Source organism: Chiloscyllium plagiosum, chromosome 43 (assembly GCF_004010195.1).
Source record: "Chiloscyllium plagiosum isolate BGI_BamShark_2017 chromosome 43, ASM401019v2, whole genome shotgun sequence".
NCBI classification, from domain to species: Eukaryota; Metazoa; Chordata; class Chondrichthyes; order Orectolobiformes; family Hemiscylliidae; genus Chiloscyllium; species Chiloscyllium plagiosum.
The window spans coordinates 8464174-8487913 of NC_057752.1; the positions used below are offsets into that span (position 1 = coordinate 8464174).

At 40.5% G+C, this 23740-nt stretch overlaps 1 protein-coding gene across 4 annotated transcripts in view; it reads right to left on the reverse strand.

Moving 5' to 3' along the window:
- LOC122543353 (electroneutral sodium bicarbonate exchanger 1-like) overlaps positions 1 to 23740 on the reverse strand; it is a 264715-nt gene that overhangs the window by 99496 nt on the left and 141479 nt on the right. For 3 of the 4 annotated variants that reach the window (XM_043681942.1, XM_043681941.1, XM_043681940.1), the window contains exons 9-13: positions 23547 to 23647; positions 17499 to 17673; positions 12444 to 12577; positions 8279 to 8524; positions 1202 to 1307 (exon numbers count right to left, since the gene is read on the reverse strand). In XM_043681942.1, coding sequence (XP_043537877.1) covers positions 1202 to 1307; positions 8279 to 8524; positions 12444 to 12577; positions 17499 to 17673; positions 23547 to 23647 — 762 coding nt within the window. Of the gene's footprint in view, positions 1 to 29; positions 247 to 1201; positions 1308 to 8278; positions 8525 to 12443; positions 12578 to 17498; positions 17674 to 23546; positions 23648 to 23740 lie in introns of those variants that run through there. The other variant, XM_043681943.1, reaches the window with a different exon arrangement.

The following is a 23740-nucleotide window of genomic DNA, read 5'->3' on the forward strand; positions in this document are numbered from 1 at the left end:
CTGAGAATGTATAATTGTGGGTTTTATTGCAGGCCAGAGTACTTGAAGACGTGGCTAACCTAATACCCATTTCAAGAGTAGCAAGTCGAAGCTAACCCAGGTAATTACCATACAATCTTAAAAAAACAAAACTTTTCTTTTTCTCTTTTCTTGTATGTTTGCTCTGAAAAGGACAGCCCTGGTATATTTTCTGAAGGGTTCTTGTTCTGTGCCAATCTGTATCAACACTTTAGTCTCCTGGGAAACCTGATAAGAAAGCACAATAACCTGGTCAGGTTGGATTAGTTCACACTTGACACCCTATCTGTCTAATCTAACTGGTTCCTATAGAAAAGCTGCAAGAGGACTCTTGTGGTACGGTCGCAGTGTCCTGACCTCTGACCCAGGAGGCCTGGGTTCAAGTTTCATCTGCTCCAGAGGTGTGCAATAACATCTCTGTTCCAAACTTAGTACACATGAAGCAAAGGAAAAAAAAATGGTTGCAATGGCAGAGATCTTGAGGCTTATTCAGCTCATAACTTCCCCAAAGTTATTGCAGCAACGTATGGAGGATGCTGAATGAAGAATTAAAGTTACGTTTTCTGATTTCATTTACAAATTCAACTCAAAAAACACTTTGCACAATTATTTATCGTAGTATTCCGTACAGTTTGCATATTTTAGTTTTAGTTTTTACAAATATTTTTACATTATCCAAACTCGCTACTACTCAGATTTCATTAAAGTGCTTCAAAAGAATACACTTCCTTCCTGTTAATATTGCTTGCACAGATATCAATATGTAGCGTATAAACACAGTCCTCTGGAGACTTTATTACCAACACAAATGCAAAGCAAGTATTTCCTCTGTAATTAATCGTCTGCTATAATATTACAGCAATGTAGGAGCAAATTACTGCAAATGCAAATGAAGTCATCTAGGCTCAAAACGTTAGCTGCTCTCTCTCCATGGATGCTGTCTGACCCGCTGTGATCTTCAGCATTTGTTGTTTTCAATATGACAGCAATGCCCAGCGTGAAAACCTATTTGAGAATGTGAATCTGGACCCTTGTGCTGCTTATGATCAGAAGTTTGTTATTTTTCCACTGCAGTTGGCCTAATTAATAGACTGTCCACAACCCTCTATTAACCGTAATTCTGAGTCAGATTCATTTCCCAAATAAATAACTAATTGAAAAATCAATTTTTAAAAATACTTACACTGACAGTTAGATTTGCCCAAGGAACTGATGATCTTGTAATATTGTGCTTTTCCCAGTACGCTAGAGTTCTGTTGTCAGGATTACGAGGCTCTGTACATATACAGCTAAGGGGAATAGAAACAGAAAATTAAGCTCCATTTATATTGAAATTAGATGAGCATGCACCTGTTCATTTTGAACCAATTTTTTCTAAGGTATTAGCACAGAAATAATTAAAATGCATTTCACCTGATAAGTGCTTTGTTATTTTAAACAAATGTAGTTGATCTACATACTTCAAATAGTCATAAATTATTTGCCTTAATTACGTCCCTTTGACTGTGACTCTCCTCCTCATTTTTGCACAAACTGCTCAGACAGAATGGCAAAAAGAACATTGTCAGATATAATGTGTATTACCTTATTGCCCATGATCAGCGTATTTTGTTCTGAAATTGATGCATGTTTTCAGTCCGTCTGAGTGTATCCTGATTAAATAAGTCCTGGAGCAAGCTTTTGAGAGTTTAAAAATAAAGTTATTTATTCCCTCACACCCGGATTTATAATGCAATGTCTCACACATTTGTTCTCCTGCACATACATAACGATAGTACACTTTTACAATTCATGTTTTACTCAGGCTCTGGTTTACAATCTCCAATCTCTCTCATGCCAACGTGTAGTTTCGGTGCTTTGAAGTTGAAGCAAGGGTCTTGTAAAGCAATGGATTCTCAGCAGGCCATGAGGTTTCTTGCAGTTGAATTTCTCAGGAGGTTGGTTCTCAGATGAAATTTGATTGGACCAGGTTCAGGGTGAGAGTCCTTCTTAACTGGTATCTCCCACTTCCAAGGTCTTGCTGTTAACTACCTCACTCACTTTAATGCCTTGTAGCTACTTCAACAGATGTCTGGTGATCTGTCTGTAAACGGCTTCAGTTCATTTTAGAAGTAGATAACAAGTCTCCCTCATTGTTTGCCTTCTTACAATTTAAAAGCCCTTTTCTAACTAAGGGAGTGGTGGTTATGTTGATTACATATTCTGTCTTGTGGGTCAACACTCCTTGGGATTCAAGTTCAGAAGTCACATGACACCAGGTTATAGTCAACAGGTTTATTTGAAATAACAAGCTTTTGGAGTGCTGCTCCTCTATCAGGTTATGCTCCAGAACTATTACTCCATCCTCATTCTGTTTCCTTTGGGATGAGTTTTTCTCCAATCTGCGCCATGTCTTTTGGCACACAACTGCCCATAGCTCAGTAGTCAGCTTCTGCTGCACTGCATTTTGGCACCCAACTAGGTGAGACATCTTCGTCACTCTTTGTCTGCTGGTTTGAGAACTTTTGAATCCTGAAAGCAGTAGGTGTCTATTAACCAGATTTCTGACTTAGCTCTTAATTCATCATAAATTCTGAGTACCTTGGTTTGGCCTGGCCTCTTTAAATTGAATTGGCTTGATTATACCCGTTTAGCTTTTACTGGTTCTATTTTCTTTTCACCTGTATATAGGTTCTCTTGACTGCTGTAAAGCCCTTTCGCTTTTATTTTTTTCTCTCTGATCCTGAATCACACTATCGCTCTAAGATGTTATAGACTTTCTCAGCTCCTTGTAACTGAGCATTCCCTACACTGAGGAGACAGTGAGGTGTGCAGATGCTGGAGATCAGAGTTGAGTGTGTGTTGCTGGAAGAGCACAGCAGATCAGGCAGCACCCGAGGAACAGGAAAATCGACATTTCTGGCTGGAGCCCTTCATCAGGAATCCCTACAATGGATCTACTCTTTCCATCGGTAAGCTCAGAAAATCCTGACCATTACTACACCAATGACCAACTTATTTTACAGGTGAATTTTTTACTTAGGGAACACTTAAACCTTCCTCCATAAGGTCAAGAGTGGGGATGTGCAATCATCAGTGAACAATGTTCAGCACCATTCGTGAATCCTCAGATACTGAAGCTGTCTATTTCCAAATTCAGCAAGACTTGGACAAATATTCAGCTTGGGTTGAAAAGTGGCAAGTAACATTTGTGGCACACAAATGCCAGGTAATGACCATCTCCAACAAAGAGAATCTAATCAGTGCCCCTTGACATTCAATGGTATTACCATTGCTATATCCCCCACTATCAACATCTTGGAGTTTGTCTATGTGAATTTTAAGGCTGTACACAAAGGCAGTTTTTGGACACCCCTATTTGTACTAATGCTCTTAACCCTTCATTCATGGATGCAGTCATTTTAAGGGTGTGCACCCACCTGTCAAATGAATTTGAGGAGTGTCTGAGTGGGATTTGTTTCAGAATTGTTGGCAATACAAGTTCATAGACACTTAGGATCGCAGCCTTCACCTGTTCCTAACTAGCAGAACTCTCGGCAGGTAACATAGAATAAATCTCATGTGCATTTCCTACTCGCAGAGCATGTATCTTAAGTGTCCAAGGTTCTGCTGGTCATTTTAACTGACTAGACAGTTTCACAAAGGCTGTGAAGAAGATTTCCACATCCTCTTCAAACTTGGGGACGAGTCAGGAAAATGTTAGGAAATTAAAGTTCTTTTTGGGCTAAGGTGATTTAAATTACCACTGGGTAAAGTCAATTCAAGCTGCCCCAATCTGTCTCAGTTCCCTTCTCTGCCTGTAATTCTTGCTCAAGCTGGAAAGTATGTTCCTCCACTCCTTTCTCTCCTGGAATTCTCTCTCTTTCTCTTTGATCTCCCCTTTCCTGTCTTATTCTTTTGCCTGAAACTCTACACTCCATGCTGCCAGGCAAATTTGAGTTACTTCATCTGTTTTAGATTCTGTATGCTCCACCTAATCAAATTCATGGTGAGGCCAAGATGCTCAGCTAGCTTTTTTAGTATCTTGAGGGCTTCTGTGCTTTATTGTGTATATTTAGTCCTACCTGCTTAGTTATAGCCTTCAGCTGTTCTATGTTAATGCTAATTTTAGTCAATTAATTGTTCATGTTGCACAAGTGCTTTTATATTATACCTTCTTTGGTTAGTATCCACAAAGATTATTGCTGTAATTTTTTTTTGTTTTTGATTCAAACCTTTGGCTATCTCACTTTTCCCTGCTACTTCCAACTTTCTCTTAAAGTCAGAGTTGGCTCATTTACAATGAATTTATTCCAGCCTACAAGTCTGTCATGGACTGAATGTATGTGCTCCCTTACTGCCTATGTTTTGTGATTCTGTCTGCATCTCTGCTTACTGGGTATTGCCACCAATTACTAGGGTTGCTGGAAAATACTTGCAGCTACATTGATGGCTTCTGGGTGGAACTGCCTATGTTTCGTCAGGAAGAGGTGTGTGTGTGTGTGTGTGCGCCCTATGAAATGATTCCAATAGTGAGCTTTGATGAGTTTAAAAATGAACCGGGTTTTTATTCTCACGCACTTGCTCGGGATTTAAAGAGCAAACACACACCCCATTACAGTCTGAGTTTCCTGTCTAACAGAACTATAGCTCCTTGTATAGTTTTACTGCTCTTAAGTCAAAGTGAAGGTCTTGTGAAGCAGGTTTCTGGTAATTGACCTTTTGGAGATCGGTTCTCAGAGTAACTTTAACCGAAACAAGTTAGAGGAGTCCTCAATTCTATCTGCATCTCTGCTTACTGGGTATTGCTACTAATTACCAGGGCTGCTGGAAAATACTTGCAGCTACATTGATGGCTTTTCAGGTGGAACTGTCTGCAAACATCTTCCAGCTAATTTTAAAAGTAGACAGCATCATGACTCACTCATGTGATTTCTTAATATGTCAATCATTTTCTGAAAAAGTGAGTAGTATTTGAGTAAATTACATATCTCATAGAACACAGAAAATTACAGTGCAGTACAGGCCCCTCAGCCCTCGATGTTGTGCTGCTCTGTGAAACCAATCTGAATCCCATCTCACCTAAACTATTCCATTCTCGTCCATATGTCTATCCAATAACTATTTAAATGCCCTTAAAGTTGGCGAGTCTATTACTGTTGCAGGCAGTGCGTTCCACATCCCTACTACTCCCTGAGTAAAGAACTTACCTCTGACATCTGTCCTATATCTATCATCCCTCAATTTAAAGCTGTGCCCCCTCATGCTAGCCATCACCATCCTCGGAAAAAGGCTCTCACTGTCCACCCTATCTAGCCCTCTGATTATCTTATATGTCTCAATTAAGTCACCTCTCCACCTTCTTCTCTCTGATGAAAACAGCGTCAAGTCCCTCAGCCTTTCCTCGTAAGACCTTCCTTCCATACCAGGCAACATCCAAATAAATTTCCTCTGAACACTTTCCAAAGCTTCCACATCCTTCCTATAATGCGATGACCAGAACTGTACGCAGTACTCCAAGTGCGGCCACACCAGAGTTTTGTACAGCTGTAGCATGACCTTATGGGTCCGAAACTCAATCCCTCCACCACTAAAAGCTAACAAACTGTATGCCTTCTTAACAACCCTATCAACCTGGGTGACAACTTCCAAGGATCTATGTACCTGGACACCGAGATCCCTCTGCTCATCTACACTACCAAGAATCTTACCATCAGCCCAGTATTTGCATTCCTGTTACTCCTTCCAAAGTGAATCACCTCACACTTTTCCGCACTAAACTCCTTTTGCCACCTCTCGGCCCAATTATTTATGTTCCTCTGTTACCTGCAACATCCTTCGGCACTATCCACAACTCCGTCCACCTTAGTGTCATCTGCAAATTTACTAATCCGTCCTTCTATGCACTCATCCAGGTCATTTATAAAAATGTCAAACAGCAGTGGACCCAAAACAGATCCTTGTGGTACACCACTAGCAGCTGAACACCAGGATGAACATTTCCCATCAACCACTACCCTCTGTCTTCTTTCAGCTAGTCAATTTCTGATCCAAACCGCTAAATCAACTTCAATCCCATGCCTCCGTATTTTGTGCAATAGCCTATCATGAGGAACCTTATCAAACACCTTACTGAAATCCATACACACCACATCAACTGCTTTACCCTCATCCACTTGTTTGGTCACCTTCTCAAAGAACTCAATAAGGTTTGAGAGGCACAACCCACCCTTCACAACACCGTGTTGGCTATCCCTAATCAACTTATTCCTTTCTTGATGATTATAAATCCTATCTCTTATAACCCTCTCCAACACTTTACCCACAACTGAAGTAAGGTTCACTGGTCTATAATTAACAGGGTTGTCTCTACTCCCCTTCTTGAACATTTGCTATCCTCCAGTCTTCTGGTACTATTCCTGTAGACAATGGCGACATAAAGATCAAAGCCAAAGGCTCGGCAATCTCCTCCCTGGCTTCCCAGACAATCCAAGGATAAATTCCATCTGGCCCAGGGGACTTACCTGTTTTTACACTTTCCAGAATTGCTAACGCCTCCTCCTTTTGAACCTCAATCCCATCTAGTTTAGTAGCCTGTATCTTAATATTCTCCTCGACCACATTATCTTTTTCTAGTGTGAATACCGATGAAAAGTATTGATTTAGCGCTTCTCCTATCTCCTCTGACTCCACGCACAACTTCCCACCAGTATCCTTGATTGGCCCTAATCTTACTCTAGTCATTCTTTTATTTCTGATATACCTATAGAAAGCCTTAGGGTTCTTCTTGATCCTATCTGCCAACAACTTCTCATATCCCTTCCTGGCTCTTCTTAGGTCTCTCTTTAGGTCGTTCCTGGCCAACTTGTAACTTCAAAGTTTGTGAGAAGATTTGTAGCTCGGGTGCTCGTTGCTGTGGTTCTGTTCGCCGAGCTGGAAATTTTTGTTGCAAACGTTTCGTCCCCTGTCTAGGTGACATCCTCAATGCTTGGGAGCCTCCTGTGAAGCGCTTCTTGTAACTCTCAAGCACCCTAACTGAGCCATCACTTCTCATCCTAACATAAGCCGCCTCCTTCCTCTTGACAAGAGATTCAATATCCTTAGTAAACCATGGCTCCCGCACTCAACAACTTCCTCCCTGCCTGACCAGTACATACTTATCAAGGATCCGTAGTAGCTGTTCCTTGAATAAGCTCCACATTTCAATTGTGTCCATCCCTTGTAGTTTTCTTCCCCATTCTATGCATCCTAAATCCTGCCTAATTGCATCGTAATTGCTTTTTCCTCAACCATAACTCTTGCCCTGCAGTATATACCTATCCCCTTCCAACACTAAAGTAAACATAACCGAATTGTGATCACTATCACTAATAGATTATGGGTTTTAAGGCAGTCAGTGTCTTTGTTTCTGAATGACCCATTCAATTGACAGCTTTTTGATTGGTTTCAGGGAAAGCACTGGTTCACATCAGTCTGGGTGCTTCTCTCTGTCCTCTCAAGATGGGGGGAGCGATTCCAATCGATAAAAGAAGTTAGGTGATCTTGGGCAGCCATCCTTTCCATCCTATATGTACAGTTTTGAAATGTAAAATAAGTTTCAAGTCCAGAATAGGACTGAGCATGACAGTATTCCATATTACATCAGGGTTAAGTTCATCCACTGCAAAAAACAAATCAGTCATTTATATGGAAAATGGACTGTATTTTCGGCTTAACAGTAGCATGCTGTTAGTGGCAAATGAACACTCATAATGCTTCGTATGTTTCTCAGACATTTGAGATACCTTGCCACTCCAGAATAATCAGAGATATACTGGCACTTTTCAGGACTGAAAGTGATGGCTTTAGACGCATACACAGTGAAACAACCTCCAAATTCTTACTGGCCCAAAACCTCCAATCAGTGTTGGAACCGCTGCCTCTGACACTGACCAAGCAGAAAACTCTGCATTTAACTGGATACTTAAAAACTTCAACTTCTGACGCAGCATTCAGAAGAACTGTCTGGGTGCAGAAATCATGCAGAAAGCAATGAAAAGAATCAAGGCAGCTGGCACACCCCCTCTGTATGGCACTAGCTGCTTACAATAAGGCAACTTTAGATGTTTAGAGTGAACATAAGTGAATGGATGCACATCTGTGTGGATGAATGACTGAATGATAGATGGTTTGAGTGGATAGGTGGCTTGAAGGGAGAGCTAGGTAGAGGGGCAAGTGAGTTGGACTGTTAATGCTGCAGGAGGGGAAAATGTTGGCAAGAAATATAAATGACAATGCTTACAAGTACTGAGTAAGTTGGTCCAAATTTGTGTGCATGTTGAAAGAATAAATTTCTCCCAAATGGATCAGCTTTTCCAGGGCTTCATAGATGAAGATTATGCAGATGAGAGAAGCAAATGCTTCCTCAGTGAAACGAGTTATATAACAAACAAGAGAGCTTGCATCAGTGGCAACAAGCAAGATACACAGGAAAGATGTCCAAAGTCCAATATTCGCTCTCAAGGACAGGTAGGATAAATTGTAGTCCCTACAAAAAGGAAAGAGATAATCCAATTAAAAGAAATGCAAAATTAAGTCAAATAAGAGGAACATTCTGAATTCTAATGGTCATCTCGACATCAATGTCAGTTTACTAACTCAAGCTGTGCTAATCTTCCCTGCTGTAGAAGTGCATACAAAGCAAGTATGGTAGCTTTGCTAGAATAGGGGAGTGGGAGAAGATGCATTTAAATTGGGCAGACAACATAGTACAAATGTCTACAAAGTTTAGATCTGCAGTTTTAAACATTTATGTTAGGGTAGCAAATCTGTCAAGTCAGATAGAGTGCGGCTCAACAGGTTTTGCTCTAATATGATGAATGCTAATACATATTCTATCTTGCAGAAATTGATATATCTAACCAGTTTCCTTGTTTTAAGACTGAATGTTTTAGGATATTTTGTATTGGAGGTGAAATATCAGTAATGAGGAGTGGAGCACTTTGTGATCTCTTCTTTGGAACCCAATCAAATACTTCTATGGCAAGGGTGAAATTTGCATTCAAGGCACCCTAATCTCTCAAAATAGGCTCTTACTTCAGCAGTCATCCTTAGGATTCTCCTATTGATTTTCCTTATTCCATTTTAAGAAGTATGAACTGGAACTCAGCTCAGATGGGATCCTTCTAGTCAACACAGAGACTGTCATCTCCTTGGCCTAAGGTGAATTTGTATCTAGGTAGTATAAGATTTGGACCGAAGGTTGGTGCCCATCATAATTAGTCAGACCTAACTAGGAAAGATGCTGAGGCATCTGCATTCTGAACAGTAATTAGTACAGCCTGTTAATGATTTACACAAGGTACTTAAGACATCACCATCTTCATCGGAGGCTAAGCAGGAAGTCCTTCCCATATGACCTCTGATATCACATAAGGTGAAGTTACTCCCATTCCAAACCTTTCAAAACTTCTCATACTACACCTCTTAAGTCTTTGTCCCAATTATTTTGCTGATATTCATTTTTGTAATCATATTTGAATACTACCTCATCTATTCCACACTTTTCCCATATCATTGACTATATCTCCACTAGAATAAAAATGTTAACTTGTGCTTCAGGTTTGTTGTCTAATCTTGAAGCAACCCTTTAGAATTTTTCTTCTCCATAATTCCCCATCTTATGTCAAATTTGGGGGTCCATTGTTTTGTTTAAATCTTCATGGCAGAAAAAAGTCTTCTAAATTCAATTCTTCATTTCTAAAGTTATTAGCTGTATCTGTTTCGTTCTTTAAACTTTTTTTTCAGTAAAGGAATTTCTTTCTTGTTTCGGACTCTCTCTATGACTTTTTTTATTCTTATTTTTTACAGTGGGCTTGTTCTGCGTTGAAATTCTTCAATCATTTTAAAAGTTTTACTTAACTTCTGAAAGATCAACCTTCTTTTTCTCTGTGCTTCCAGCAGTATTTTAAATGGTCATCTTTATAAGAATTGTATTCTAAACTGGGATATGTCTCGCTGACCTGTTTCTGCCTCATGTTTCTGTTGGGATTTAAATTTTGGGTAACCATTTAGCTTGAGTATTCTGCACCACTTCCTAAACTTTTTTTCTTTTTTCATTAAGCCTGTGTATGTTCTATAACTAATCCTTAAACTTCAGCTCACTGGCTGAAACCTAGCATCAGGTCCTTCTGGTAAGAAAAGATTTTGTGCTTTCTGTGCTTCTCTCTTCAAATCTATTGTTAGTTCTTCTTGGGGGGAAAAGAAATGATTGAACCTATTTTAAGTTGGCTCCACTACAGCAGGTAGTGGAATTTGCTAGGTAATAAATCTATAAATCTATATTCTCAGTAATAGTGCTCATGAGACTATTATCAATTGTTACAAAACCTCATCTGCTTCAGTAATGTCCTTATTGTGAAAGAAATCTGACACCTTTACTGAATTTAGCTAACATGTGACTCCAAACCCAAATGCAGTTGACTCTGAAATGGCTCATCAAGTCACTCCGTTTCAAAGGCATTTAGGGATAAGCAACAAATTCTGGTCTTGCCAGCAACATCTCCAAGTTGTGGATGAAAATAAATCACAACCCCCATATAATCTCCATGTCAACCCATGCTGCTATGGCACTTTAAAGCTCCTATTCCCTCCACCAGCAACCATGGATCTTTGCTAATTTGTTTTTGTTCCCCCCCCCCCCCCCACCCTCCATGGCCCTTGATTAGCGTTCCTTCTGATTTTCTTTCTGATGCATGGACCTCTGAAATCTGTGCGTGACAGCAACTTCTAGAACTTTAAGTCACTGCTGTGATTGGCATGCTGACACTGATCCCCATGCATGGAACTTTAGATCAGCACAGTTTCAAGGGAATGTTGCCCTTGATAGTCCTTATGCCAACCTATGCTCTAGTACCCAAACCTATGGTCTTTTATAGCCTGTCTGCCAACCTATGCCCTCCACCCACATGGCTCTTTATATTCTCTATGCCAATAGTGCCAATTCATGCATCATCTCCACTCCACCACCCTTTGCCATTACACTTATCATGCAAACCCACCCAGTATTCAACATGAGGACACCTCAGGATACACACTGAGACAAGATAAAATAAAACTTTTAAGCATGTTTTGAGAATTCACTATGTTTAAAAAAAAAATACTCATTGATAAACACCCATTCACTATGCTTATCTTCCTTTCATCTCTTAGGAAAACAAATATTTGAATTCATAATCCTATCTCAAATGGTCTATAATCACTTAAAGCTGTCAATCAAACTATGAACCAAGAGACCCCGGCTATGATAATGAAAACTAAGTCATGCAGTGCTAATCCTGTAATCATAGCCCTCTCACTTGCTAAAATATTTAAAAATATTTTAAAGTGGTAGGAACTTTAAATGCCTTGACAGCTTAACAGCTCTGTTATCAGTTCCTGGTTACAGCTCAAATGTGTTTATGGACTGTTTACGTATATCTGTTTCAACTATTCACAATCCCAAAGGGTACCTGACCTCCCTCAAAAGTGTCCTGCAACCATATCCATAAAAGTATCTTACCTCTTCAAAAGGCTACACAATTAATTCAAGCAAATCTGCATAGTTTAGACCAAGCCTAATCTGCATGCCATCTTTTCCAGTCCTGGCTGATGAAAAACATAAATGACTGGAGGCAGCTGCTGTTTGATATTGGCAGTTGCTGCCATGAACCTGATATACAATATGGAATCTCTCCATACTCTCCTTGCCCCTGCAAAAATGTTAGCTGCCATGTTGAAAGGCAGAGCTTTGAGAGCCACTTTCACAATGACATGAAAGCTCTCCATATCATAAAAGTTCAGCCTGTGTATTGATGAGTACAATGTGGGGAACTAATGGGAAAGGCACAGAGTGTGACAATATAATGAAACCAAATATATACAGGTAAAATGACAAGAGCTGAAGCATGGTTGTATCTGCTAATAATTATGTTTCTGCACCTAGTTGGCTTAACAAGTTTTCCTTCCAACACTAAAAATTACAACAAAACTTTGAAAAACAATCTGAACTGTACAGAAGAAAAATGTGGTGTTCAAATTGTTTGATTAATTTAAACAGATTACTGATGTCAGGATTTGTTTCTTTGAGCCAAAGCTTTTCAAAATGAAGTTTCAGGCTCTGGAATTTTGAGGTTTGTAAGACAATCCAATTTCTGTACTATTCCAAATTGAGAGCTGGCTTACTGGCACGCTATTTTATTAAATGTTTCTAAACAAAAATATGTTCAACAATGTTAGTACAGTTTTGATTTGGGTAGCTGGTGTGGTCTTCCAGACATTGGCACATGTGGATGTTCTAATATTTGAAGGGGTCTCTTGGAACTTGTCAATGGTTACATAGGCTTTTTCACTCAGAGGAATACTGGTTCAAGTAATACGCACCCTGCATTGCTTTGCAGCTTTATAAATGCCTCCAAACAGTAACTTACTTGCAGAATTTGAATAAAATCTTTTCAAACACCAGCACAGGACCTGTACTGCCCAGAATAGTAAGAGGTTGGCCAGCAAAGAGAGAATATGCTATTCCTGTCATGGAAGCCCCAAACAGAGACTCAATTGCACTCTGAAAAAGATGAAAAATATATGTAACCATGACCGAAACAGATAAATTCATTGAAGGAAGTAGGACAAGTCAAAAATACTAAGTCCAAACTGACATCCTGGGCTTTATAAATACCTGGATGCATACATCATATTCGCAAGAAAATGATACTAACTTTTCACTGGTTTACCCCAGTTAGAGCATTGTATCCAGTTCTGGGCGTTGTACTGTAGGAAGCTGTCAAAACTTTGGAGATGGTGCAAAGGATATTTACGAGAACAGTACCCAATATTTGGTAACTCAGTTATGTGGAGAGGTTAAAGTATATGGGAGCAGAGAAGGTTGAAGGGAGATTTAATAGAGGCATTCAAAATTCTGAGGGTGATTTGATAGAATAAATAAGGAAAAAACTTTCAGAAGGATTAGTAACCAAAGAAAACATAATTAAGATGACAGGCAAGACATAAAATACAGGAAGGGAGTGAAGAAAATAGATTTTAAGAAAGTTATAACCTGCAATGATTTGAAAGGTGGTGGAAGCAGACTTAATAGTCACTTTTTCTAGAGGGGATTGAACATGCACAGTGGAACTACATGTTGGGGTCCAAAAAGTGAAGTAATCATATAGGTGAATTATGTTAATAAGATAACTTTTATTTTTTCCTATTTTTAACTAGCAAAATGACAATTTAACTAAAGATTTACCTCTTTTGGGAACCATGAGGCACCCATGCAAAAAGTGAATTATGGTATTTGAATCACATGATAATTGACTTCCATTGTACTTGAAAATAAGAAATTTGCAAGGCTATGGAAAGAAAGTGTGAGAAACTAATTAGACAGCTCTTTTAAAAAGTCTGTGCAGATTTGGGGTGAATGACCTCTTTCTATTCAGTAAAATTAGAGGACTGGTTATAAAGAGATTATTGTACAAGTAGGATATAACCAAGCAGCCATTTAAAAAAAAACAATATCTGACAGTCAACTACTTGCTGCATAAGATCACAAGAGATAGTAGCAGAAACAATGTCCCCAAGCAGAAAATAAGATGCTGTTTTTTCAGCTTTCTCTGAACTCTGCTGGAGCACTGCAGCACACCTGAGACAGAGATGTTGGTCAGGGAACAGGGTGGTATGTTAAAGTGGCAGACGACTGGAAGTGCAGGGTCTTGTTTGAGGGCAGAACGTAGATGTTCTGTGAAGCAGTCACCCAGTCTATGCTTCATTTCTCCAATGTAGAGAAGACCACATTGTAAGCAGTAAATGCAGTAGACTAGACTGTGAGAAGTGCAGGAGAAAGTGAGGTCTGCAGATGCTGGAGATCAAAGTTGAAACTTTGATCTCCAGGCAATCTCATCTACTGCATTTGCTGTTCACAAAGTAATCTCCTCTACATTTGGAAAACAAAGCATAGCTTGGGTGACTGCTTCACAGAACATCTACGTTCTGTCCTGCAAAAAAGACTGAGCTTCCAGTTGCCTGCCACTTCAACACACCACCCTGTTCCCTGGCCAATACCTCTGTCTCAGGCGTGCCGCAGTGTTCTGGTGAAGCTCAGCATAAGCTGGAAGAGCAACCTCATGTTTTGCTTGGGGACCCTGCAGCCCTCTGGACTCAATATAATATTGAGTTCAATAATTTTAGGGCTTGAACTCTCTGATGTCCTAACCCCCTACCACACACACCAGGCCTAGTTATCACAGTGTGCCATGGCAGACTATCTCTTGTTAGCCACTAAGTCTCCATTAACAGTTGTTCACCTTCCTAGCCAGATCGTTATGCACTCCTTTATCTATCCAACTGTTCTCTCCCTATGGGCTCTATCCCCACCTATCATTTACTCATTACCCCCTCCCCTCACACCTTCTGCACATACACTGAAAATTTTCTAGCTACCATCAGTTCTGTGGAAGGGTGACCAGACACAAAACATTAACTCTAATTTCTCTTCACAGATGCTGCCAGACCTGCTGAACTTTTCCAGCAATTTCTGTTTTTGCTTCCCATTTGTTACTGTAACTGAATAAGTCAAACTCCATTGTTAATCTAGATTTTAGCAGGGCTTTAGAGATTGTATTTTATTATTCCACTGATTTTTCTGTGGAAGCAATAAACCAGTGACCTCAACCTCTGTCTTAACTTTTATAAGCTTTCCTCATCTCCTGTAATGATGTGCACAGTCTCAGAATTTGACAAGTTGTTTAAAGTTTAAGAATTTCAAGAATATGACATTTCAAGAATATGATCATTGGTTAAACAATACATAGCAGCGCTGCTAATGCACATCATTACTTTGAATTAATTCAAGTCTCATAATCACTGTTAGTAATACATTTAGCATTCGCGTGCATAGAATCATAGAATAGCTACTGTACAGGAGGCCATTCAGTCCATTGTGTATCTGCCAGATCTTTGCAAGAACATAGTTATTCCTATCATTCTTGGCCAATCCCCACCACTACCTTTTACTCAGCTCTACAACATTTACTTTTTAGGTGCATATCCAATTCTCTTTTGAAAGCCTCAATTGAATCTGCCTCCACCATACTCACAGGCAGTGCATTTCAGATTCTGGACACTTTTTTAAAAAATTCATTTGCAGGAGGAGGGCTAGGCAGCATTTTCCTATTTGCCCAGAGGGCAATTGAGAGTCAACCATATTGCTGCGGGTCTGGAGTCGCATATCGGCCAGACCAGGTGAGGATGGTAGTTTCCTTCCCTGAAAGACATTAGTGAACCATATGGATTTTTCTGACAATTGACAAGGGATTCATGGTCATTATTATATTCTTCATTCTAGATTGTTATTTGAATTGAAATTTCACCACCTACCGTGGCAGGATTTGAACCCAGGTCCCCACAACATTTTCTGGATCTCTGGGTTAACAATCCAGCAATAATACCACTTGGCCATCACCTCCCTGATGTAGAGTCATACAGTCATACAGCATGGCTAAAGATACTTTGGTCCGAATAGTTCACGCCGACCATGCCCCCAAATTAAACTAGTCCCACCTGCCTGTGTTTGCCCTATATTCCTCTAAAACCTTCCTATTCATGTACTTATCTAAATCTCTTTTAAATGTTGTAACTCTATCTGCATCCGCCACTTCCTCTGGCAGTTCATTCCACACACTAGCTACTCCCTGTGCAAAAAAAGCTGCCCCCTCGTGTCCTTTGTAAATCTTTCTCTTCTCACCTTAAAAATATACTCCCTAATTTTGAACTCCCCCCACCCCAGGGAAAAGACCCTTGTCATTCACCTTATCTGTGCCCATCATGATTTTAGAAACCACGGTAAGCTCACCCCTCAACCTCCTATGCTCCAATGTAAAAGTTCCCAACCTAGGTTTTTCCTCATGTCACCACTGTTTCTTTAGACAATCCCCTTAAACTGGCGTCCTCTGGTTCTTGGTTCTTGACTCTTCCACCAATGGGAACAGTTTTTCTGCATCTAGTCTGGGTAGACCACCGTGCCCCCCTCCCCCCTCACCATGAATTTTAAAACCTCTACCAAATCTCCTCTCAACCATCTTCTAGAACAATCCCAACATCTCCAATCTATTCACAAAACTCAAATTGGGAAGATAACAGCCTAGTGGTATCATCACTGGACTGTTAATCCAGAGATCCAGGTAATGTTCTGGGATTCCGGGTTTGAATCTTCAAATTTGAATTCAATAAGAAAATCTGGAAATAAGAGTCTAATGATTGTTGGAAAAACCCAACTGGTTCACTAATGTCTTTTAGGGAAGGAAAGTGCTGTCTTGCCTGGTCTGGCCTACATGTGACTCCCAACCCACAGCAATGTGGTTGACTCTTAACTGCTCTCTGGGCAAGTAGGGATGGGCATTTAATACTGGCCTAGCCATTGACATCCTAAGCCTGTTAATGAATTAAAAAAAAACAGATTCTCATACATCTTTTTTGTACCCCTCTCTACAGCTTTCAAATTCTCCCAAAAATGGGGTCATAACATGCCATGATATCTCAGATTAGGCCAAAGCAATGTTTTTTAAAAATCATTTGTAAAGTTTATAAAGAACTGAAGACAGGAAATAAGAGAGAAATCCATTTAGCTACATCTCTCTACCTGCCACATTTACATTCTTCACAGAATCCCGTCAGTGTGGAAACAGGCCATTTGGCCCAACAAGTCCATACTGACCCACCAAACAGCATCCCACCCAGACCCATTCCCCTACCCTATTACTTTACATTTACCCCTGACTAATATACCTAGCCTACACATCCCAGAACACTATGGGGCAATTTCCCATGGCCAATTCACCTAATTTGCACATTTTTGGACTATGGGATGAAACCAGAGCATCCAGAGGAAACCCACGCAGACACTGGGATAATGTGCAAACTCCACACAGTCAGTCACCTGAGGCTGGAATCAAACCTTGGACCCTGGCGCTGTGAGGCAATAGTGCTCACCACTCAGCCACCTTGTAGAATGTTTGTTTTTTTTATTGGTTGGATGGATTGCACGTCCATAAGATACTCTGTACAACCTTTCTATCAATCTACTTGGATAGAAAGAAAATCAAACCGGTTCAATTGTCAGTATATAATTCTTCATGCCTGATTTTCCTTTCTGTGCTCTGCCCAGACAATGCATTATATCCAGTGTATTAAGACATAAGTCTACTTTATTGCAGATGACACATTTAATGATCTAGTGACAAGATCAACATATAATCAAGATTTCTTTTTTAAAATCACACTAAACACTTGTACAGATTTGCTTTTTCTTAAGTAATCACTGTTGTTGAAAGTTCTCCAATTATTTACACATCTCAAATTTTCAAAAGTTGAATTTCTATATGTCGACTTAAAAAAATGAAAACAAGTTCTCTTGTGTGTTGCCTGAGGCATTATTATTTTTCTGTAAAGTATGAGCGATCTAAATGCACCAACATCCTCAATGATCTTACTATGCGTCCTTCTGTTGCTTCGCCCAAGAGGCCACCAAATGTAATTACAGGAGACATGCAGGCACAGTACAGGAATAGGAAGGATGCCACACACTGTAAACTGAAGGCATCCCTAAAATCACTCCAGAAACAGGGAATCTTCCGTTTGACATCAAGGATCAAGCCTCCAAATAGCCTGGTAGAAAGGAAATAATTCACTTTAAATAAAACATTTCCACTAATTCATTGCCTATTTAGTACTTATTTATTTCATACTACAAGCAATTTATAACAACTCAAACAGATATGATTAAATTGTTTCACAAAACGTTTGTTTCAAATCCAACCCAATATCGACAGCTTGATAATACTCCACATCAGAAACTTAATATTGCCAACTTCAACGGCTCTCAATGCGACAAACTTAAAAGGGAACTTAGACCTCAAATAAAATTGGACATTTGTTGAAATTAGATTAATGTTGCTAAAGTGAGCAGAAATGATGAAAATAATGCTGAATATCTAGAGCAAGTAAGTCAGCAGAGTTCTAATGAACAGCCCCAACTATTATTAATATACTGCCAGTATATTAAATCAATATGTTGGTTTCCAGTTTTCAAAAGGCAATGTTTGAAGACCATACTTTGTATTTTTTTAATTCATTTGTGGGATGTGGATGTCACTGGCTGGGCCAGCTTTTATTGCCCATCCCTAGTTGCCCTTGAGAAGGTGGTGGTGAGCTGTCGTCTTAAACCGCTGCAGTCCACCCATTGTGGATTGACACTCAATGCCATTAGGGAGAGAATTCCAGGATTTTGGCTCAGTGACAGTGAAGAAACGGTGATATATTTCCAAGTCAGGATGGTGAGTGGTGTTCCAAAGTAACTGCTGACTTTGTCCTTCTAGATGGAAATGATCATGGGCTTGGAAAGTGCTGTCTAAGGATCTTTGATAAATTTCTGCAGCATATCTTGTAGATGGTACACATTGCTGCTACTGGGTGTCGGTGGTAGAGGGTGTAAATGTTTGTGGATGCGATGTCAATCAAGTGGGCTGTTTTTTTTCTGGATGGTGTCAAGCTTCTTGAGTACTGTTGGAGCTGCACTCATCCAGGCAAGTGGGGATTATTCCATCACACTCCTGACTTCTGCTTTGTAGATGGTGGACAGGCTTTGGGGAGTCAGGAGGTGAGTTACCTACTGCAGTATTCCAAGTCTCTGACTTGTTATTGTAGCTACTGTGTTTATGTGGCAAATCCATTTGAATTTCTAATCAATGGTAACCCTAAGGATGTTGAGAGTGGGGGATTCAGTGATGGTTACATCATTAAATATCAAAGGATGGTGGTAAGATTGTCTCTTGTTGAAGACGGTCATTACATTGTATTTGTGTGGCATGAATGTTAATTGCCACTTATCAGCCCAACACTGGATATTGTTGCATTTCAACATGGACACTTCAGTGTTTGAGCAGTCATGAATGGTGCTGAACAATGTGCAGTCATCAAAGAACATCCCCATGTCTGAGCTGATGATGGAGGGAAGGTCATTGATGAAGCAGTTGAAGATGGTTGGGCCAAGGACACTGCCCTGAAGAACTCCTGCAGAGATATCCTGGAGCTGAGGTGACTGACCTCCAACAAACATAACCATATTCCCATGTGCCAGGTATGGCTCCAATCAGTGGAGAGTTGGCCTCCTGATACCTGCTGATTCCAGTTTTGTTAGGGTTTCTTGATGCCACACTCAGTCAAATGCAGCCTTGATGTCAAGGGCTGTCACTCTCCCCTCCCCTCTGGAATTCAGCTTTTTTGTCCATGTTTGAACCAAGGCTGTAATGAGTCAGGATCTGAGTGGCCCTGGCAGAACCCAAACTGGGCATCACTGAGCAGGTCATGTCTTTGCAAATGCTGCTTGATAGCAATGATGATGACACCTTCCATCACTTTACTAATGATCGAGAGTAGACTGATGGGTCAGTAATTCGTTGGATTGGATATGTCCTGCTTTTTATGCATAGGACATACTTGGGCAATTTTCCACATTGTTGGATAGATGATAGTGTTGTAACTGTACTGGAACAGCTTGGCTAGGGGAGTGGCAAGTTCTGGAGCACAGGTCTTCAGTACTATTGCTGGAATGTTGTCAAGGCCCGTAGCATTTGCATCATCCAGTGCCTCGAACCATTTCTTAATTTCATGCGGAGTGAATAAAATTAGCTGAAAACTGGTATCTGTAATGTTGAGGACGACTGGAGGAGGCTCAGATGGATCATCCACTGGGCACTTTTGGCTGAAGATTGCTGCTAATGCTTCATGACCTTTTGCACTCCTGTGTTGGGCTCTTCCATCATTGAGGATGGGGATATTTGTGGAGCCTCCTATTCCAGTGAGGTGTTTAATTGTCCATTCATGACTGGATGTGGCAAGACTGCAGAGCTTAGACCATAAGATATAGGAGCAGTAGTTAGGCCATTCAGTCCATCGAGTCTGCACTGCCATTCAATCATAGGTGATAAGTTTCTCAATTCCATTCTCCCACTTTCTCCCTGTAACCTTTGATCCCCCTGATACTCAAGAACCTATTGATCTCAGTCTTAAATATACACAATGACCTGGCCTCCACAGCCTTATATGGTAATGAATTCCATAGATTCACCACTCTCTGGTTGAAGAAGTTTCTCCTTGTCTCCATTCTGAAAGGTCTTCCCTTTACTCTGACGCTGTGCCCTTGGGTCCTAGTCTCTCCTACCAATGGAAACATCTTCCCAACATCCACTCTGTCCAGGCCATTCAGTATTTTTTATGTTTCAATTAGAACCCCCCTGATCCTTCTAAACTTCATCGAGTATAGACCCAGAGTCCTCAAACGTTCCCCATATGTTAAGCTTCGTATTCCTGGGACCATTCTCATGAACCTCCTCTGAACAAACTCCATGGCCAGTACATCCTTCCTGAGATATGAGGCCCCAAACTGTACATAGAACTCCAAATGTAGTCTGACCAGATCCTTATAGAGCCTCAGAAAGACATCCCTGCTTTTATATTCAAGTACTCTCAAAACAAATGCCATCATTGCATTTGCCTTCCTAAATACTGACTCAACCTGCACGTTTACCTTGGTAGAATCCTGGACTAGAACTTCCAAGTCTCTTTGCACTTCAGATATCTTAATTTTCTCCCCATTTAGAAAGTAGTCCATGCCTCTATTCTTCCTACCGAAGTGCATGACCTCACACGTTCCCATTTTGTACTCTGTCACTTCTTTGCCAACTCTCCTAACCTGTCCAAGTCTTTCTGCAGCCTCCCTGCCTCCTCAATACTAACTGTCCCTTGACCTATGTTTGTATTGTCTGCAAACTTAGCCAGAATGCCCTCAGTTCCTTCATCTGGATCATTAATGTTTAAAGTGAAAAGTTGTAGTCCCAACACTGAGCCTTGCGGTACACTACTTGTCACCGGCTGCCATCCTGAGAAGGACCCTTTTATCCCCACTCTCTGCTTTCTGCCAGACTGCCATGCTTCTATCCATACCAGCAGCTTGCCTCTAACACCATGGCCCTTTACCTTACTCAATAGCCTCCTGTGCGACGCTTTGTCAAAGACCTTCTTGAAGTCCAGGTAGATAACATCCATTGGCTCTCCTTACTCGTTACTCCATTGCTCGTTACTGCTTAAAATAGTTCTAGCAGATTTGTCAGGCATGACCTCTCCTTGATGAAACCATGCTGACTTTGCCCTAGTTTATCATACACTTCCAAGTATTCAGAAATCTCATCTTTCACAATGGATTCCAGGATCTTACCCACGACCAAGTTTAAGCTAATCAGTCTGAAATTTATATACCTGTTGTCTTTCACTGTGTCTCACACCTGCACACACACCTGCACACACACATCATGGGTGCTGAGGAAAATATAAGCATTACCGCAGTAAGGCGGTAGTGTGGGGTAAAAAAAATACAAACAGGGGATTATGTTCGGGCCCGGTATCCCTGGAGAAGGAGCATGCGGTGTCTACCAACACTCTCGAGGTGTTCAGGGAGAGGTGGGTACCACAGGAAGTGGAGTGTCTTATTTCCCCCGCGACTCTATTTTGATTTAATCCCTACCCTGCCCCCTTCACTTTTTTTTAACATTTAGGCATTGCCCTTTGTTGAGAAGGGTTCTGCTTGTCACTGGCCACTCGGATGTTTCTTTTCTTCCTGGTGGTGGAATATGAATAAAGTTTTCTGCACTCGTTGTTTCTTCACTGTGTCCTACACCTACACGCACATGAAATGGGTGCTGGGCTAAATAAGCACTGCCGCTGTTAGGCGGTTAGGCGTTAGTGTGAGGATTTATATTAAAAGAACAGAAAAAAAACATACACAGAGGATCCTCAGTTCTGGTGACTGACACAGAGTTGGCTGGCCACTCAGCCAGTGTATTGTGGGGCAAAAGCAAGAAAAAAATAATAAATATATATAAACAGGGGACCCTTTTTGGTTTTCTTAAGGATCTTCTTTTCTGGTTTTGGTTGCACTTCAGCCCTATGCTCCTGATCATTGGGCACCCAGTGCAGAGGGGAGAGGGCAGGTCAGAGGATCAGTGGGTCTGCTCCTGGGCCTGACCAGGCTGGCCATTAACAGGTCTAGGCAGCAGGCCGTTGAGGAGGTCATTACAGCCGACTCCCTTCCCCTCTTCTGTGGTTATGGTCGGGCCTGGGGGTATTGGGTGCTGGGTTAAGAATTCAGTGTTTTGCATTGTTGTATGCTGTTTTCGGCTACACTGAGTTGTGTTGTCTGTTTTCTCCTGTGCCTGGGTGTGGGTGATGTATGAAGTGTTTGAAATTGTCCACTGTGGGCTTTTGCCTGCTGTAAACTTTGCGCTTAGGCACTGAAACGGACTTTTTTATGGACTTTGATCATTGTGGTACCTTTTAAAAAGACAGTAACCTGTGTAAAAACTCCACGTTTTACGTAGCGTGTTTGTTCTGTGAGATTTAGGGTATCTTATGGTCACGTCCCTACTTCTCTTGTGAATTATAATTGTTGTTGTATTATGTATAGCTTTGATTAAGAAAAGTACAAATGGAGGATTTCAAATCTCCTCAGTCCAGGGGACTGACTCTGAGCTGGCTGGGCCACAGCCAGTGTACAGTGCACATGTAAATAAAGGGTGACTTGGTGACGGATACTGGCCTCTCTGCAGTTATTTCAGAGGGGAAACAACTCTTCCAATTCAATATTGAAGTGTTTATGGTTTACAGATCGTTTTCAGAAATGCTGTGATTAAGATATGGAAGTGGCCTGGCATTTAAACAGCTTTAAAAATGTATGCGAAATTTTCAAGCCAGGAGAAGAACTTAAATAGCTATGCAAAAATTAATGAGAAAATTTTCTCAGACATTTATCTTATTATTTAAACAAACTTGAAAAAATAACTACTTTGCGATGGCCCTGGATATAGCTAGAAATAATTGAATATGCTCTTGATCATTGCAATATACCCTGAAATGAATTTAGAGGTTAAATGTAACGTAATAACTGAAGCTGTGGGTCTTGTACAGTTGGATTAAGGTTGGTGGCTACATCTGGTATGGGCACAAAGTATTGGCATTACATTTAATATAATCAAAAATTCTGTATTCTAATATTTACACACAGTGAAAATGTATTTCTGATGCAACTTCACATTGCTCGATATCAAAATTGTTAAAGATAGATCGGTTTTATGTTTTAAATGGTACTCTCAGTTCCCACCAAGTCTTTTTTTCTATGGGGGCAGGGGAAGAAAGAAATTTGAAGAATAGCTGAACATCCTGGTGGTGGAATATTTGCATGCATGAGAGCTGGGATTTAAATCTCAGCAGATGAGATTGCTTCTCAACCACAAAACTGAAAGCCTACAGCAAATATCACATCTATACATTGACTACAGAAATGTCATTTGGCTGAAATCTAAAAATTTTCAAAAATAAAAGGGAAAGAGAAAGAGAGACTGGGGTGTTGAATGTGACTAGAGATTGACAGGTTACATTACAAATAAGATATCCAACCATTTAAGCATGTTCATTAAACTGTAACTGACCTTCCTGTGCGCAGCAGTTCAGGACCACTGTGTCCCACTTGTGGCTCAGGTTCAACATGGCAAGCATTACCGTTTGGGATGCCAGGCTGTTTCCGTTTCTCCTATTGTACATAACAGAAGTATGAGTTAGACTGATAGCACAGTGAATCATCTCCTGGTGACTATACGTATGGAGATAATCAATGCAGGCACTC